Below are 17,245 nucleotides of genomic sequence, written 5' to 3' on the forward strand. Positions count from 1 at the left end.
ACCCCAAGAGTGAATCCTAATATAAGCTATGGACTTAGGGTGACAACGATATGTCAATGCAATATATCAATCTAGTCTGGAATTTTGACAGTGGGGCAGGTTGTCTATATGTGGGAGCAGGAGAGTATATAGAAAATCTCTCTACCTTCTGCTCAGTTTTGCTGTGAATCTAAAACTGCTCTAAAATAAAGTCTAAAAAGACAAAAAAATGCCTAGAACATACAGATTCTAATGTTATGATTAATAGATGTTTTGGGGAACTTCACCTTTACCATTGATTTGTCTACTTTTGATTTTATAACATTAGCTTCTCTTCAAACTGTTGAATAAAAAATGTTCATAATTTCATCTTTGTTCATATTTCTAATTAAAACATATCTAAAAAGAAAGTTAAAAAGGAAACATTTTTAACTAAAAATTAAATCTTCTATATTAGCAGGTGTTATTTATATGACTATGAATCTGGAATACAATTAGCCTTAAACAAAAGTGACATCAGTATTCATGGGGTCAATGAGCTGGATAACCCTCTTCTTACCATTATTGTGAAGATATGCTATAGCTGATGCGAGACTTTGAATGATCCACCTTGTCTCATTCTCTGAGAAGTGCCCTTTCCTATCCAGAATTTCTCTGAGTTCTCCATCCTCACAAAGCTCCATCACAAGGTACATTTTCTGACATTATATATATAAAAGAGAGAGAGAGCAAATTATATATCTGGGGATCTTTAAAATGTTATATATCACATATACAATCACAGTCATAATCATTAATTTATTCATTCAAAAGTATTATCTATTATGTATAAGATACCATACTGGATACTAGAGAAACAAAAAGGTAAAGACATAGTCTTTATCCCCAAGAAGCTCACAAATAGTTATCATTACAGTATCATGTGATAAGTGCTAATGGCCCCAAATGCCATAGAGTTACAGAAGAGGGGCAGCCTCTGTCTAAAGAATGCCCCTTGAGAAGAAATATTAAGGCCAGGTCTGGATGTCTGAATAGGGATTTACAGATACAGAATGTGGGAAAGAATAGGCAGAGCACATGGTATTTACAAAGACTCCAAAGCTTGAAACAGCACTGTCTGTTAAAAGAATAATCTCAGTGTTAATAACATGGAGAACTTGGTAGGGTGGAGAAGAATGAGGTGGTGAGGAGTGAGGCTAGAAAGAACAGGTTGGGGCCAGGTTGTAAAGAGTTCTGGATATCATGATAAGGAATATGGATTTTTTTCCCATATGTAATAAGGAGCCACTGAAGATTTTTAAGCTAGTTCCGGGGTTGCGGGGTGCACGTGTATGATATTACCAATTGTGCATTTCTAAATGAACACTCTAGCAGTAATGTAGAACAGGGCTCAACAAACCTTTGCTATAGAGATCAGAGCCAATAGCAAATATTACTGGCTTTGCAGGCCATGGAGTCTCTTTCACAACTACTCAGTGCTGTTGCTGTAGCAGGAGAAAGCAGCCATAAACAACACAACAAAACTTTACTTCTAGACTTGAAAATTTCAGGTTTATAGAATTTCTACATGACATGAAATATTACTCTTTTACATTTTTGCAACCATTTGGAAATGCAGAAACTTAGTTTATGGGCCATTAAAAAAAAAAAAAAACAGGCAGCAGGCCCAGTGTGGCTCTCAAACTGTAGTATGCTGACTTTTGTTTCTAGGGGGTAGATGTGAGGCATAGAATCGAGACAAGAAGGAGGGAAATGAAAAGATTTAAAAATACCAACAAGAAAGAAACAGTGGGACTTAGTGACTAATTGGGTGTGAGTGGTAAGAAGTCATAGCTGAAATGCCTCTTCCATATTTGCTGTTCATGTGGGGCCATATTAAGATCACTTTAGGTATTCCAACAGCCAAGTCATCTATTGAGTCAAAAAAGATTCACAGTCAACTAAAAAGCAAGTCTTTTTCATACATATTTCTATTCAAACACAGGGTACCCTTTATGTCTCCTTTATAACCTATGCTGCTAGATTTTTGTTGTTTTTAAGATCTTGAAGTCTGATTTTGTTCTTATAAGCACTGTTAGTGCAACTTCTGTGTTCAATCAGTAAGTATGAAAACAGGAAGCGAAGGTTAACATCCTTTCTTCCTATAGCGCAATTCAGATTCACTGAATCTCAGGCAGTTTTAGAATTTCAAAAGTAACTGCAAAATCTAACACATAAATAAGCTTTTGAACTGGACCATATTTTTTCCATTGACAGGACTGTACAGTTCACTGGTACATAAAATGATAAGCGAACTATTTGGAAGGAAAGGTTGGATTAGCAGTACTTGAAATATAAATTGGTCAATTTTAAATATATAAGTTGGTCAAAGTTATATAAGTTATAACTGTTTTATAATTATTAGAAACAACTGTGTAGACCTGGAGAACACTTAGACTCACAAGAAACCATAGCATAGTCAGACTGGATGATCAGTACCACGGCACAACCAATCAGGTGGCAATTTCTATTAATACTTAAGATAGCTTCAATAGAAAGTCTACATGCTTGTGTGTATTTATGAGGCAGAGGGTGTCAGACCTGATCTACATGAATTAAGGGAAAGCAATACATTGGAAAAATCACAGATGATGGTTTCCTCTGCCTTCAAACTTACTCTAGATTTAGACTACTGCTTGTACCCGTAATGGAGTAACAAAGACCAGACTTATCTTCCCACCTGAAACAACTTAAGAACTGGGCAAAATATATAAAACAATAATTTTTAGACACTAAACATCAGCCAGCATAGGGTAGTTATTCCTGAGAGAGAGGAAATACATGAGGCATTCCCCACGATTATTCTAGCTTGCTATCTAGGGAGTTTCTAGACCACAGAAGAGGGAGAGGGAATCCAAGCAGAGCCTAGCAGTCTCCATGAGTAGAGGGCATGGAGTTGGAAGCCCAGGAAGGTCAAGACAACTAAAGTTCACAGGACAGAGCATCAAAGAGGGGAATGCTGTAGAGAGAGAAATCTCCAGAGATTTGCAGAGGACCCCCTCAATTCTTCAGGAGAGCATGAATCAACACATGTGTACGAGGAAACTACCCAAAGCTGGGGGGGAAAATATGCAAAAGGGGCAGAGGGAACAATCACCGGAGCTTACACACAGCCAGGAACAGCCGTGTTCCCATGAGCCAGAGGTAAACCTCATAATTCATGGAGCACTGAGGAGAGCCCCTCAGTAACAGGAAAAAATTAGTCCTAAAGGTTGCTTTGGTGCCACCTAACGAAGCTTAAAGCAAGCTTCAAAAAGTATCAAACTGTTTCCAAGTGACTTACCTATATCCTAGAATAAAGCTTAAGAATAATCATTAGAATATTAAAATATCTAGCATCCAACAAGGTAAAATTCACAACATCTGGCATCTGGCCAAAAATTAATAGGCATATAAAGCAGCAGGAAAATAGAACCCATAATGAAGGGGAGAAAAAACAATAAATTGAAACTGATCTAGAAATGACACCCATGATAAAATCAGTAGAAAAGGACATTAAAACAGTTATTATAACTCTATTCAAGAAGACTGAGCGTGTTAAGTAGACACATGGAATACATACATATATATATATTTTTTTTTTTAAACCAAATCAAATTTCCACTGGAAGAGATTAACAACACATACAATACTACACAGAGAGATTACTGAATTTGAAGACAACAACAGAAACTATACAAAATGAAACAAGGAGATAAAAAATGATTTAAAAAATGAACAGAGCATCAGTGAACTGTGGACAATATCAAGCAATCTAACTTGGAGACCACAAAGTGGGGTGAGGGGAAGGCAAATACAAATGTGAGGAAATAATAGCCCCCAATTTCCTAAATTTGATGAAAACCATAAACTCACAAGTCCATGAACCCCGAACACAAAAAAAAAACATGAAGAAAATGATATCAAGGCACATTATAATCAAATGGCTTAAAGCTGATGATAATGAACAAAACTATTCTAAGAAGATTTGGGGATAAAAGAAATCACAAGTCTAAGACTGAAAAGGGCGGAGACTTTGGGCATCATTGCCATATACTGCTCTTATAAAGGATAACTGTGGTCTTTAATTGTTATCAAGCATCCCTAATGAATCAAGCATAAAGCACAACCCAAATAGACTATTACTACCTTAGAGACTGGCCTAGGAGACAAAGAACAATAGAGAAACATTTAATGAGACAGATGCTTTATATCAATTGTCTCATTTAATCCTTCAACAGCAACCAAGTGAGGTCAACACTGTTATCAAGCCCATTTTACAGATGAGGAAACTGCAATATGGGCAAGCTGAATAACTTGTCCATGGTCTCATGGATAACTAAGAAGTGGTGGAGCCAGGATTCAAATGCACAGGCAATATGATTCCACAGTCCATATGCCTAATCCGTACATTATTACTCTTCTAAGAGAAAACACCCAAGCCCACAAGCATTAAACTATCTGGAGGCAGAATGGCAAATAATCCAGGCTTCTGAACAACTCTATGATAAAAATTACAGGTAAAGAGAAGAGTGATAGCATCTAGGGAAATATGAAGATAAAACATATCAGTAAGACATAGATGAAAAAATATCTCCTACAAACTGCAGTGAAAAATATACCCATACCAATTTGATTATGTAGTTAACTTTGCAAAATTATGAAAATATTCCAATAAACTTTAATGGAGAAACTAAGGATCAAAGCAAAAGGAAAGGCACCTCTAAGAAAGTTCTAATCACCATTTGGTTGTGTATGAAGTTGTTGTAATTTTAAACATTTGTTTTCAACATGCCACCCAGAACATATTACTGAAGACATCAATCTAATCATCAGACATCTAATTATACAATCAATAATAAAAGTCCTCCAGAATGTTCTCATCAATCTCCAGTGACAGACTCATGGCCAAGGACATGAGCAACTGTGCCCCAAAGGGATTATTTCAGAATGGAATGATATTCATTTTGTAACAATAACAACTTTCAAAATGCAGCACCTAATAGAGGTTTACCTTTGGCGTTTCAAATACTTGTTCCAGATGTATGATGTGTTCATGTTTTACACTTTTCAGAATGTTCACCTCTCGTTCAAGTAACTTCACAGCAGAGCTTCCAGCCTTAATCAATGAAGAAACACAGATTTCACATAATGAAAATCACTCCTACATTCTTTGATAGAAAAGTTATTTTACGTTTTCTTACTTTTCTTCCTGTAACTTCATATCTGAAGTGAATTCATACATTTTTTGAGATGTTTCTTTTCAAATGATATCATGCCATTTATTCCTGTGATCAGATTAAATTATGCCCCTTCTTTCCTTTGTCCAATTTTAAGTTACATATAATTTTGCCTCAAGCCACATCTGTTTCTTGAATTGTTTCCATAACTTAGCTACAACATGGTATCTGTCCCCTCACAAAACCACGAAAATTACTCCAACTTTTAATAGGCTTTTTGATATTTCCTTTAAAAATATGTTGATCCCTTGATGTTAGCATAATAAAAATAAAATCTACTTCCAAGGACATAAATTGAGGAAGAAAAAAAACAAAAAGTTTTTCTTTGTTTTGCTGTTATCTTGTTTTGATTTGATTATATATATATATATATTAAAAAATAATAGGCAATGAGATTCTACACTCGGCTCTGCACTGTTATTTCCGGGCCTGCCTGGTTAACTGAGGGAGAAACAGAGAGAGAGATGGAAAGAGAGAGAAAGAGACAGACAATGAGAGACAGAGACAGAGAGAGAGAGAGATCTTGCCTTCAGCTGTTAGATGTCTCCTAACATTTAACACTCACCATGCAGATAGCAAAAGGTAAAGTCAGTAACACTCCAAGGAGCACAAGGACTTCATTCGGGTGTAGGTAATTGATAATCTACAATGTCCTCTATCTCAGAAATTCTAGAAGGGCTTTCTCCACCCTCACCATCACCGCCCTGCCAAATCATCACCTCTATTGATCTTGAAATTGTCATTATTTGAGGATAAGCATTGTCCTCATTTATTTCTAATAAAAAAAATCTCCCTGCAAGGGATAAAAAAGGTCCTATTCCTCCACCTCCCATCCACCTGATTTGGGAGAGTACATAATGGTTCTTAAGGGAGTGGAAATGGATTAGTCATAAGGCAAATTTTGCCTAATTAAAATTTTACCTAGTGTCATTCCAGCTTCCAATTACCTTTGCTCCTCAACCTTTAGCATCTCAGGAGTGGGTGGGATGCTGCCCATCATACTATGCCCCACCCAAGGATTAAGTCACATTTAAAGGTTAACCTAGAGCAGCAGTCCCTGACCTTTTTGGAACCAGGGACCGATTTAATGGAAGACAATTTTTCCATGAACCAGGGTTGCGGGAGAGGGCATGGTTTCAGAGTGAAACTGTTCTACCTCAGATCATCAGGCATTAGTCGGATTCTCATAAGGAGCATGCAGCATAGATCCCTCACATATACAGTTCACAGTAGAGTTTGCGCTCCTATGAGAATCTAACGCCGCTGCTGATCTGACAGGAGGCAGAGATCAGGTGGTGATGTTCACTCGCCTGCTGCTCATCTCCTGGTGTGCAGCCTGGTTCCTAACAGGCCACGGACAGGTACCGGTCCAAGACCTGGGGGTTGGGGACCCTCGACCTAAAGGATCAAGAGAAATAGTGACTGTGAGGAGTGAATTTTTGTCTAGACTAGATATGGAAAGTTACCCCAATTTCTCCTAATATCCATCTCAATTCTGTTTCTCACCCCTTCCCAAATGGCTTGGCCTGAATATAACACAATATTACACTATTCACTTCATATACTGACTATATAGTTTTATCTTACTATCTTACGGTCTTAAAAACTCTCAACATCAATATAAATATGAAAGATTATTAATTCCTAAAGTTGCAAGTAGGTATGATAGTTATATAACCCAAAAACTGAACCCCTAACCCTAGCTAACACCAAAGGAGAAAAGGAAATAACATCTTAGGTAGCACGTAGGATGCTACCTATAGTTTTAAAGAATTCTAAAGATTTCTAGAAAGGCTCTTAATCCCTTTACTAAGATTGATATGTTACCTTACTAAACATTAGGGACAAATGGTATGTAATTTGCTACAGTTTGTTTTAAACAATACATAAAACCTACCATTTTGTTTTTTAAATGTGGTATTTATCATCACAAATCCTAGGGGAAAACACCATAATGTTGTTTGGTTTTTCCCAGGCACAGAAATGAAAAAGGTTGATGAAATGATCAGGTGTAAAGTCTGAGGTCTTAGATTTTATCGTCAAGAGAAGCTCAGTCGTTCCCCAGTTCAAGAGGAAATCTAGTGAGGAGTGCAGCAGATAAAAGAGTATAGCAGTAGTTAGTTGAAGCAAAAAGTGGTTCAACGTGAAAGAGCAGGCAGGATGAACAAACAGAATTAGCGAACAGTGAGGAAATGAAAGGAGAGGATAGGAGAAAAGTATATCAAAACAAAATCAGGAGAGAGTATCTGCACTTCTAGCTAAGATATCTCTAGCCCACAGCCTTACACCTACAGAACACTGAGAACCAGCCCTTATCTTCAGCATACTCTGGTAAAATTTACCTATTTTTTGTTATATTGGTTATGTTATTCCTTTCATTTGTTTTTTCCAGGCAGCACTTGCCTACTTGAGTTCAGAAACTAGTCCCTTTCCAGGAGGCTAGAGAAATGCCACGCTTCTCCGGGGGATCAGCCCAGGCCTGGGACCTCAGGGTGAGAGGCAGCTTGTGTTAGTGTAAAAAGCTGTACTGTCCACACCCACCCTGCACTAACACTGTGCCCTCAGTAGGATGCTGCTAATGAGCCTTACCTTTTCTTTGTTCACTTTTTTAATTGCCCACTTCGTTTCTGTTTCCTTGTCTGTCGCTTCAATGACCATTCCAAAGCTCCCTTTTCCCAATATTCTTCCAAAGGTATAGATTTCCTGGAGAAAAAAAAAAAAAAAAAGTTGTCTCTCTATGCCATTCATCAGCTATTAAAAATGAACATATAATACTGACAGATACTCACCCAAGGGAAAAGAGATTCTGCTCCAAGTTAAAATCAAATAGAAGACACTACATATTTGCTTCAATATTAATAAACACATCTTAATTAACCAAAAATAAGCACTGATGAATTTTATTAAGTGTCCTTTGGAGGAAAACCATAAAAATCCTAATGGTGAAATGTGGAAAAACTCAAAAGTATAAAAATGAATCTCTTTCAAACTATAATATATTAATGAAATATCTTCATAAGAAAAAGGAGAAATGATTTATATATATACACACACATAAGTGTGTGTAGATATAAAATACACTCACCCCAAAACATCCCAAATTTCTGAGAGCTATACTACAAAATCGACACATAGTAACTACTGAACAAATGTTTCTTCATTTAACAACTAATGCTTTTCCTTTATCTTATTAAAAATCACTTTTGATTCCTTTTGCTTTAAAAAAAAAAAGCAATATGTGACAAAAATTTCAACACAGATCAGCACTGAGAAAAAAATAACCACTACCCATAAAACCATCATCCAAACCAAGAATCCATCCTCTTATCATTTAACTTCTGCTTACAAAGAAAGAATACATTGGTTTTGCCAACATCACCATTTTGGTTTGCATTGTAAATAATAAACAGCTAAACTCATTTACACTTTCATTTCTTGTCAATTTGGTTTTGGGGGAGTCAGTCTCCCTGATCTAAATCAACTCCAGGGAATTAACAAGAGTTTCTGGACCCATCATGCATAGGAACCAGAACATGGGAAAGCAGCTGAACTAATGCCACTAGGTAATGCCCTGGTTGGGTCAGCTAGTCAAAGCCTTCCATAGAAATGCCACTCTCGAAATGCCACTCTCTCTCTCTCTGTATGTGTGATCACTTTCACATTCACCATGTGTATTAGTCCGTTTTCACGCTGCTGATAAAGACATATCTGAGAATGGGCAATTTACAAAAGAAAGAGGTTTATTGGATTTACAGTTCCACATGACTGGGGAAGCTTCACAATCATGTCAGAAGGCAAGGAGGAGCATGTCACATCTTACATGGATGGAAGCAGGCAAAGAGAGGGCTTGTACACAGAAACTCCTGTTTTTAAAACCATCAGATCTCGTGAGACCCATTCACTATCATGAGAACAACATGGAAAAGACCCACCCCCGTGATTCAATCATCTCCCACTGGTTCCCTCCCATGACACATGGGAATTATGGGAGCTACAAGATGAAATTTGGGTGGGGACATAGAGCCAAACCATATCATTCCAACTCTGGCCCTTCCCAAATCTCATATGTTCACATTTCAAAACCAATCATGCCTTCCCAACAGTCCCCCAAAGTCTCAACCCATTTCAGCATTAACTCAAAAGTCCACATCTGAGACAAGGTAAGTCCCTTCTGCCTATCAGCCCGTAAAATCAAAAGCAAGTTAGTTACTTCCTAGATACAATGGGGGTATAGGCATTGGGTAAATATAGCCATTACAAATGGGAGAAATTGGCCAAAACAAAAAGGCTACAGGCCCAATGCAAGTCCAAAATCCAGTGGGGCAGTCAAATCTTAAAGCTCCAAAATGACCTCCTTTGACTCCATGTCTCACATCCAGGTCACGCTGATGCAAGAGGTAGGTTCCCATAGTCTTGGGCAGCTCTGTCCCTGTAGCTTTGCAAGGTACAGCCTCCCTCCTGGCTGCTTTCACAGGCTGACATTAAGTGTCTGTGGCCTTTCCAGGTGCATGGTGCAAGCTGTCGGTGGATCTACTACTCTAGGGTCTGGAGAATGGTGGCCCTCTTCTCACAGTTCCACTAGGCAGTGCCCCAGCAGGGACTCTGTGTGGGGGCTCCCACCCCATATTTCCCTTCTGCACTACCCTAGAAGAGGTTCTCCCTGAGGATCCTGCCCCTGCAGCAAACTACTGCCTGCGCATCCAGGCATTTCCATATATCTTCTGAAATCTAGGTGGAGGTTCCCAAACCCTAATTCTTCACTTCTGTGCACTCGCAGACTCAACACCACATGAAAGCAGCCAAGGCTTGAGACTTGCACCCTCTGAGGCCATGGCCCGAGCTCTATGTTGGGCCCTTTCAGCCATGGCTGGAGTGGCTAGGATGCAGGGCACCAAGTCTCTAGACTGCACACAGCATGAGAATCCTGGGCCCAGCCCACGAAACCACTTTTTCCTCCTAGTACTCTGGGTAATGGGAGGGGCTGCTGTGAAGACCTCTGACATGCCCTGGAGACATTTTTCTCATTGTCTTGGGGATTAACATTTGCCTCCTGGTTGCTTATGCAAATTTCTGCAGCCAGCTTGAATTTCTCCTCAGAAAATGGGATTTTCTTTTCTATTGCACTGTCAGGCTGCAAATTTTCCAAATTTTTATGCTCTGCTTCCCTTATAAAACTGAATGCCTTTAACAGCACCCAAGTTGCCTCTTGAATGTTTTGCTGCTTAGAAATTTCTTCCACCAGATACCCTAAATCATCTCTCTCAAGTTTAAAGTTCCACAAATCTCTAAGGCAGGGGCAAAATGCTGCCAGTCGCTTTAGTAAAACATAACAAGAGTCACCTTTGCTCCAGTTCCCAAGAAGTTCCTCATCTCCATCTGAAAGCACCTCAGCCTGAATTTCATCATCCATATCATTATCAGCATTTTGTTCAAAGACATTCAACAAGTCGCTAGGGAGTTCCAAACTGTCCCACATTTTCCTATCTTGTTCTGAGCCCTCCAAACTGTTCCAACCTCTGTCTATTACCCAGTTCCAAAGTCACTTCCAGCTGGGTGCAGTGGCTCATGCCTGTAATCCCAGTATTTTGGGAGGCCGAGGCAGGCAGATTACGAGGTCAGGAGATCGAGACCATCCTGGCCAACATGGTGAAACCCCATCTCTACTAAAAATACAAAAATTAGCTAGGTGTGGTGGCCTGTGCCTATAATCCCAGCTACTTGGAAGGCTGAGGCACACGAATTGCTTGAACCCAGGAGGTGAAGGTTGCAGCGAGCTGAGATCGCACCACTGCACTCTAGCCTGGTGACAAAGCAAGACTCCATCTCAAAAAAAAAAAAAAAAAAAGTCACTTCTACATTTGTGGGTGTCTTTTTGGCAGCACCCCACTCCTGGTACCAATTTACTGTATTAGTCCATTTTCACACTGCTGATAAAGACATACCCGAGACTGGGCAATTTACAAAATAAAGAGGTTCATTGGACTTACAGTTCCACATGGCTGGGGAGGCCTCACAATCATGGCAGAAGGCAAGGAGGAGCAAATCACGTCTTACGTGGATGGAAGCAGGCAAAGAGAGAGTTTGTGCAGAGAAACTCCCATTTTTAAAACCATCAGATCCTATGAGATCCAGTCACTATCATGAGAACATGAGAAAAACCTGTCCCCATGATTCAATCATCTCCCATAGGGTCCCTCCCACAACACATGGGAATTATGGGAGCTACAAGATGAGATTTGGGTGGGGACACAAAACCAAACCAAATCACCATGCAACAGGTAAATTAGAGGCTTGTCTTCGTATTTTCTAACGCTTACATTCCTTTCTTTTGTAACAGAAAATTCAACGCCCAACTAATTACTCACCTCCTTCATGAAGGGCTTCCTTGTTTAACACAATTGTGTCTGTTCTGTTATTTTTACTCCTTTCACCATGTACGCATTGGTCCTCAAACAATATTATTGCTTTTTTGTTTACAAACCTTTTGGCTTATTTTTTTTTCTTCCAAGATGGTCTAAAAGCTCCTAAAGGTGCTGTTTCTTTTGTATCTCTTAAAAAAACCTAGCTCTTCTCTCTTCCTTGATACCACTTAATAGCACATAATAGAATTAAAGTCAGAAAACTTAATTATAAAATAGTACAAAACATAATTTTATTCTTATATTTATATGCAACTCTCAACTATATACAGAGATACCTCAGAGATATTGTGTATTCAGTTCCAGACCACCACCATAAAGCAAAAATTGCAATAAAGCATATAAAAGTTATGTTTACACTATATTATAATCTATTAACTGCAATAGCATTATGTCTAAAAATGTACACAAAATTTTAAAATGCGGCATTGCAAAAAAAAAATGCGAACAAACATAACAATGCAATTGTAATCTTTTTGCTGGTGGAGGGTCCTGCCTCCATGTAGATGACTGATGACTGATTAGGGTAGTGGTGGTTGAAGACTGGAGTGGCTGTGACAATTTCTAAAAATAAGACAACCATGAAGTTTGGTGCATCAATTGACTCTTCCTTTCATAAAATATTTCTCTGTAGCATGTGATGCTGTTTGATAGCATTTTACTCACAGCAGAACTTCTTTCAAAACTGAAGTTAGTCCTCTCAAACTCTGCCACTGCTTTATCAACTAAGTTTATGTAACATTCTAAATTTTGTTGTCATTTCAAAAATGTTCACAGCATCTTCACTAGGAGTATATTCCATCTCAAGAAATCACTTTCTTTGCTCATCCATAAGAAGCAATTCTTCACTCATTCATGTTTTATCATGAGACTGCAAAAAGTCAGTCCCATCTTCAGGCACCACTTCTAGTTCTCTTGCTGTTTCCATTATATCTATAGTTACTTTATCCACTTAAGACTTGAACCCTTCAAAGTCTTCCATGAGGGTGGGAATCAACATTTACCAGACTCCATCAATGTTGATATTCTGATCTTCTCTCATGAATCACAAATGTTCTTAATGGCATCCAGAATGATGAATCCTTTCCAAAAGGTTTTCAACTTAATCTGCCCAGATCCATCAGAGGAATCACTATCTGTGGCAGATATAGCCTTATGAAATTTCTCTCTTAAATAATAAGGCTACAAAACAGAAATCACTCTTTGATCCATGGGCTACAGAATGAATGTTGTGTTAGCAGGCATGAAAACAACATTCATCTTGTACATCTCCATTAGAGCTCTTGGGTGACCAGGTGCATTGTCAATGAGCAGTAATATTTGGAAAGAAGACTTTTTTCTGAGAAGTAGGTCTCAAGTGTGGGCTTAAAATTTCAGTAAACCATGCTGTAAGCAAAGGTGCTATCATTCAGGCTTTGTTGTTTTATTTAATGAGCACAGGCAGAGCAAATTTAGCATAAATTCTTAAGGCCCTAGGAATTTCAAAACGATAAATGAGCACTGGCTTCAACTTAAAGTCACCAGCTTCATTAGTCACTAACAGGAGAGTCAGCCTATCCTGTGGGGCTGTGAAGCCAAGCATTGATTACTCCTCTCTAGCTATGAAAGGATTAGTTAGCATCTTCTAAGGCTTAAATCTGTTGTTTAGTGTAGCCATCTTCTATCAATGGTCTTAGGTAGATCTTCTGGATAACTTGCTGCAGCTTCTACATCAGCACTTGCTGCTTCCACCTTTTATGTTATAGAGACAGCTACTTTCCTTAAACCTCCTGAACCAATCTGTGCTAGCTTCAAGCTTTTCTCCTACAACGTCCTCACTTCTCTCCCCGTCACAAAACTGAAAACAGGGCCTTGCTATGGATTAGGCTTTGGCTTAAGGAATGTTGTGCTTGGTTTGATCTTTTCCAAAATCAAACTTTCTCCAGATCAGCAATAAGGCTGTTTTGCTTATCATTCACGTGTTCACTGGAATAGCACTTTTAATTTCATTCAACAAATTTTCTTTTTCTTTAAAAACTTGGTTAAATGGTGCAAGAGGCCTAGCTTTCAGCCTATCTTGGCTTTCAACATGCCCTCCTCATTAGGCTTAATCATTTCTGGCTTTTGATTTAAAGTGAAAGACATGTGACTCTTCCTTTCACTTCAAACACTGCAGGGTTATTAATTGTCCTAATTTTAATATTGTCTCTCAGGGACTAGGAAGGGCCAAGGAGAGGGAGAGAGATGGAAGAATGGTCAGTCACTGGAGCAATCAGAACGCACACAACACTTATTGCCATCTTATATGGGTGCAATTTGTGACGCCCGCAAACAAGTACAATAGTAACATCAAAAATCACTGATCACAGATCACAACAGATATAATAAAGAAGAAAAAGTTTGAAATACTGTGAGAATTACCAAAATGTGACACAAAGGCACAAAATGAGCACATGCTGTTGGAAAAATGGCACCAACAGACTTGCTTGACACAGTTGCCAAAACTTCAAATTTGTAAAAAACACAAGATCTGCAGAGTGCAATAAATCAAAGCATGATATGATGAAGTATGCCTATATTTTGTAAAGTGAGTTAAATCTCAACTAAAATGGTCATTTACCCTTTTCTCATTTACAAAATAATCTCTTCATAACCATTTCCCCAATTTTTCTTGTTCTTTAAAAGTTAAACTTTTATTTTCTCTCTAAATAGAACCACAATTTGAAGACAGTATTCAATACTGTTTAAATAGGAATTCTAAAATGAGAAATGGCCAACTAGTTTTTTACAAACTAATCACTTTCTTCAACTAACTGCTTTGATATTAACACATAGTGATGAAGGAGAAAACAGTTTCTTATTTCTAATAATTGTGTAAGGAGGTTATTAAAATGATAATGTAGATCTATTTTTACTGACACAGAAGAAGTCCATGACATAGTGTACAGTGTGAAAAGCATACAAGATATGATTTCATTATGATAATGTGTGTATGAGGAGGTGCTTACATGGATATCTGTGAAAACGTTCATCTAAATATTAATAGTAGTTACGTAAGGGTAATAGAATTGTGGATGCTTGTAATTTCCTTCTTTATACTCTTCTGAAATGTTTAAAATATTTAAAATGAGTATATTTTATGGGGGAATAGAAGCGTCAACTTCAACTATACCAAGTTAAAGTTACTTCTTTAAAATATGTATATATATATTTGAAATATCCTCTAATTTAAAACAGGAAAAATGTTAAAGAAAAATAAAATAAAACTAGTACATGCATAGAAAAAGTGAAGTTAATAATTTTTAAATTGGTTGTATCTGGTTGATAATTTTTATTTTCTCCACATTTATATTTGCCTAATTTTTCACAATGAACACATTTTGCTTTTATAAAAGCTCTTAAGACTAAATTTATTATTTATTTATTTTACTGTTTTTGGAGACAAGGTCTCACTCTGTCGCCCAGGCTAGAATGCAGTGGTATGATCATAGCTCACTGCAGCCTCAAACTTCTGGGCTCAAGTGATACTCACATCTCAGCACCCCCACAGTAGCCAGGACTACAGCCGAATACCTCTATACCCTGCTAATGTTTTAAAAAATTCTTTAGAGAAGGAGTTTTGCTATGTCGCCCAGTCTGGTCTCAAACTCTTGGCCTCAAGTGATCCTCCTTCCTCAGCCTTTCAAAATGCTAAGATTACAGGCATGAGCCATCATGCCTGGCCCAAGACTAAATTTAAAACTTGGTAAACTTGTGTGTGTGTGTCAGAGTTTTTCAGGCCAGGCAGCTTTTCTAATCATTTCAAGTAAGTTGCCAAATATCTTTTAAAACAAGTTTTGACATCAGGCTTGATCATTTCTAGCTTTTGACTGAAAGTGAAAGACATGCAATCCCTTTCACTTGAACCACTGTAGGATTATTAAGTGGCCTAATTTCAATATTTTTGTGTATCAGGGACTAGGGAGGCCCAAGGAGAGGGAGAGAGATGAAGAGTGGTCAGTCAGCTGAGCAATCAGAACATATACATTTATTAAGTATACCATCTTATATGGGTGCAATTTGTGGTGCCCCAAAGCCATTTAAATGGTAACATTAACACAATTTTCTTCTTGTTGTGGTTGTTCTTATTGCAGTTTCTTTAATGTTAAAAACACACATTTTAATTTTTTTATTGTTTTAATATTTAATTCTTATTTTATATAATAATTTGAATCCTGGAAAAATAGTATTGGTATTTATCCAATCACAGGATGGAAAAGATGGAGGAGCTCATGAGGGAGATTCTGGCCTCACTATCAAGGAAGTGAACAGCCAAACTAAAATTATCTGGTCCATCTCTGCATCATGAAAAGGTCTAAACAAAGACTCCACTATTGCTTTCAGCAACGGCCAAGACCTGAAGATGAAACTATCCTCATTTTATCTAATGAAAATGTTATCCACTTTTATTAAAATCCACTTGGTCCTCCATAAACAGAAGATAATTAATCTGTATTTTCTTTAGTAAAAATGTTAACATACTTGAAAATGGTACATTTCCTCTTTTCTTTACTTCCTTTCCTTAGAGATTTATTTTTAAATCATTTTCCCTATTAACCATTGACTTAGAAGAAACCTGAAAGTTCACAGTAGCTTCATTTGCTTTCTATATACCTCAATAGCAGCTCCATTCTCAATCCTTATGTGAGGAACTTTTCCTTCTGTAAAGTTGCCCCGACCCCATTGTTGCTGAGATGCTTTTCTCTCTACATTTGAGGTTCTTGAGGGCTGGGACCAAAAAAAAAAATTAAAAAAAAAAAACAACTTTAAGATGTAATATTCTTTGTTGACAAAGAATCCTAATTTAGATAATCTGATAACTCTTTAACGTGTGCCATGTTTACTATGCACAAGATTGTTTACTGTCTTTTTCAAATTCTAAGCCCTATGCAATTCATTGGCTCATTAGGCTAAAGGAGACCTTAAGAAGATATTCAATCCAATCCCCTGAATCCAGGAAAGTCTACATGATAACCAGCGTAGCAGATTCATCAAAGCTTACCTAGTGATTCTCTGAAATCAAAGAAAGCAACTTTATAACTTTCTCAATCACTCTCCTTTCACAATTTAACAACCATATCAAATGGCTTATACATAAATTATTGGCCACTCAAAAATATGCTTTGAGTGACAATAACATAGTAACAACTCACTCAGATACATCCATATGGCAGTAACTATATGATAATACAAATCAGAAATAACAGTCAAGGGAGAACATATGAAGAAGGTAAAATTTTGAGGAATGGGAACCTGACTTTTCTTAGGCTTATTGCTCTGTCTCCAAAGTTGTGCTGTATCAACCACAATCTTACACACTGCCTATTCTATATAAAGATGAATATGGCTGGGTGCGGTGGCTCATGCCTGTAATCCCAGCACTTTGGGAGGCCAAGGTGGGTGGATCACCTGAGGTCAGAAGTTCAAGACCAGCCTGACCAACATGGAGAAACCCCCTCTCTACTAAAAATACAAAAAATTAGCTGGGCATGGTGGTGCATTCCTGTAATCTCAGCTACTAAGGAGGCTGAGCTAGGAAAATCACTTGAACCTAGGAGGCAGAAGTTGTGA

The 17,245-nt window shown here is 37.8% G+C and overlaps 1 protein-coding gene across 31 annotated transcripts in view; it reads right to left on the reverse strand.

Moving 5' to 3' along the window:
* STK33 (serine/threonine kinase 33) overlaps positions 1-17,245 on the reverse strand; it is a 222,230-nt gene that overhangs the window by 82,325 nt on the left and 122,660 nt on the right. For 20 of the 31 annotated variants that reach the window (XM_063710941.1, XM_063710927.1, XM_063710922.1 and 17 more), the window contains 4 exons: positions 16,289-16,402; positions 7,827-7,940; positions 5,012-5,116; positions 539-677 (listed from right to left, as the gene is read on the reverse strand). In XM_063710941.1, coding sequence (XP_063567011.1) covers positions 539-677; positions 5,012-5,116; positions 7,827-7,940; positions 16,289-16,402 — 472 coding nt within the window. The remainder of the gene's footprint in view (positions 1-538; positions 678-5,011; positions 5,117-7,826; positions 7,941-16,288; positions 16,403-17,245) is intronic. The other 11 variants (XM_019036322.4, XM_055355403.2, XM_063710937.1 and 8 more) reach the window with 1 other exon arrangement.

This window comes from Gorilla gorilla, chromosome 9 (genome assembly GCF_029281585.2).
Source record: "Gorilla gorilla gorilla isolate KB3781 chromosome 9, NHGRI_mGorGor1-v2.1_pri, whole genome shotgun sequence".
NCBI lineage: Eukaryota > Metazoa > Chordata > Mammalia > Primates > Hominidae > Gorilla > Gorilla gorilla.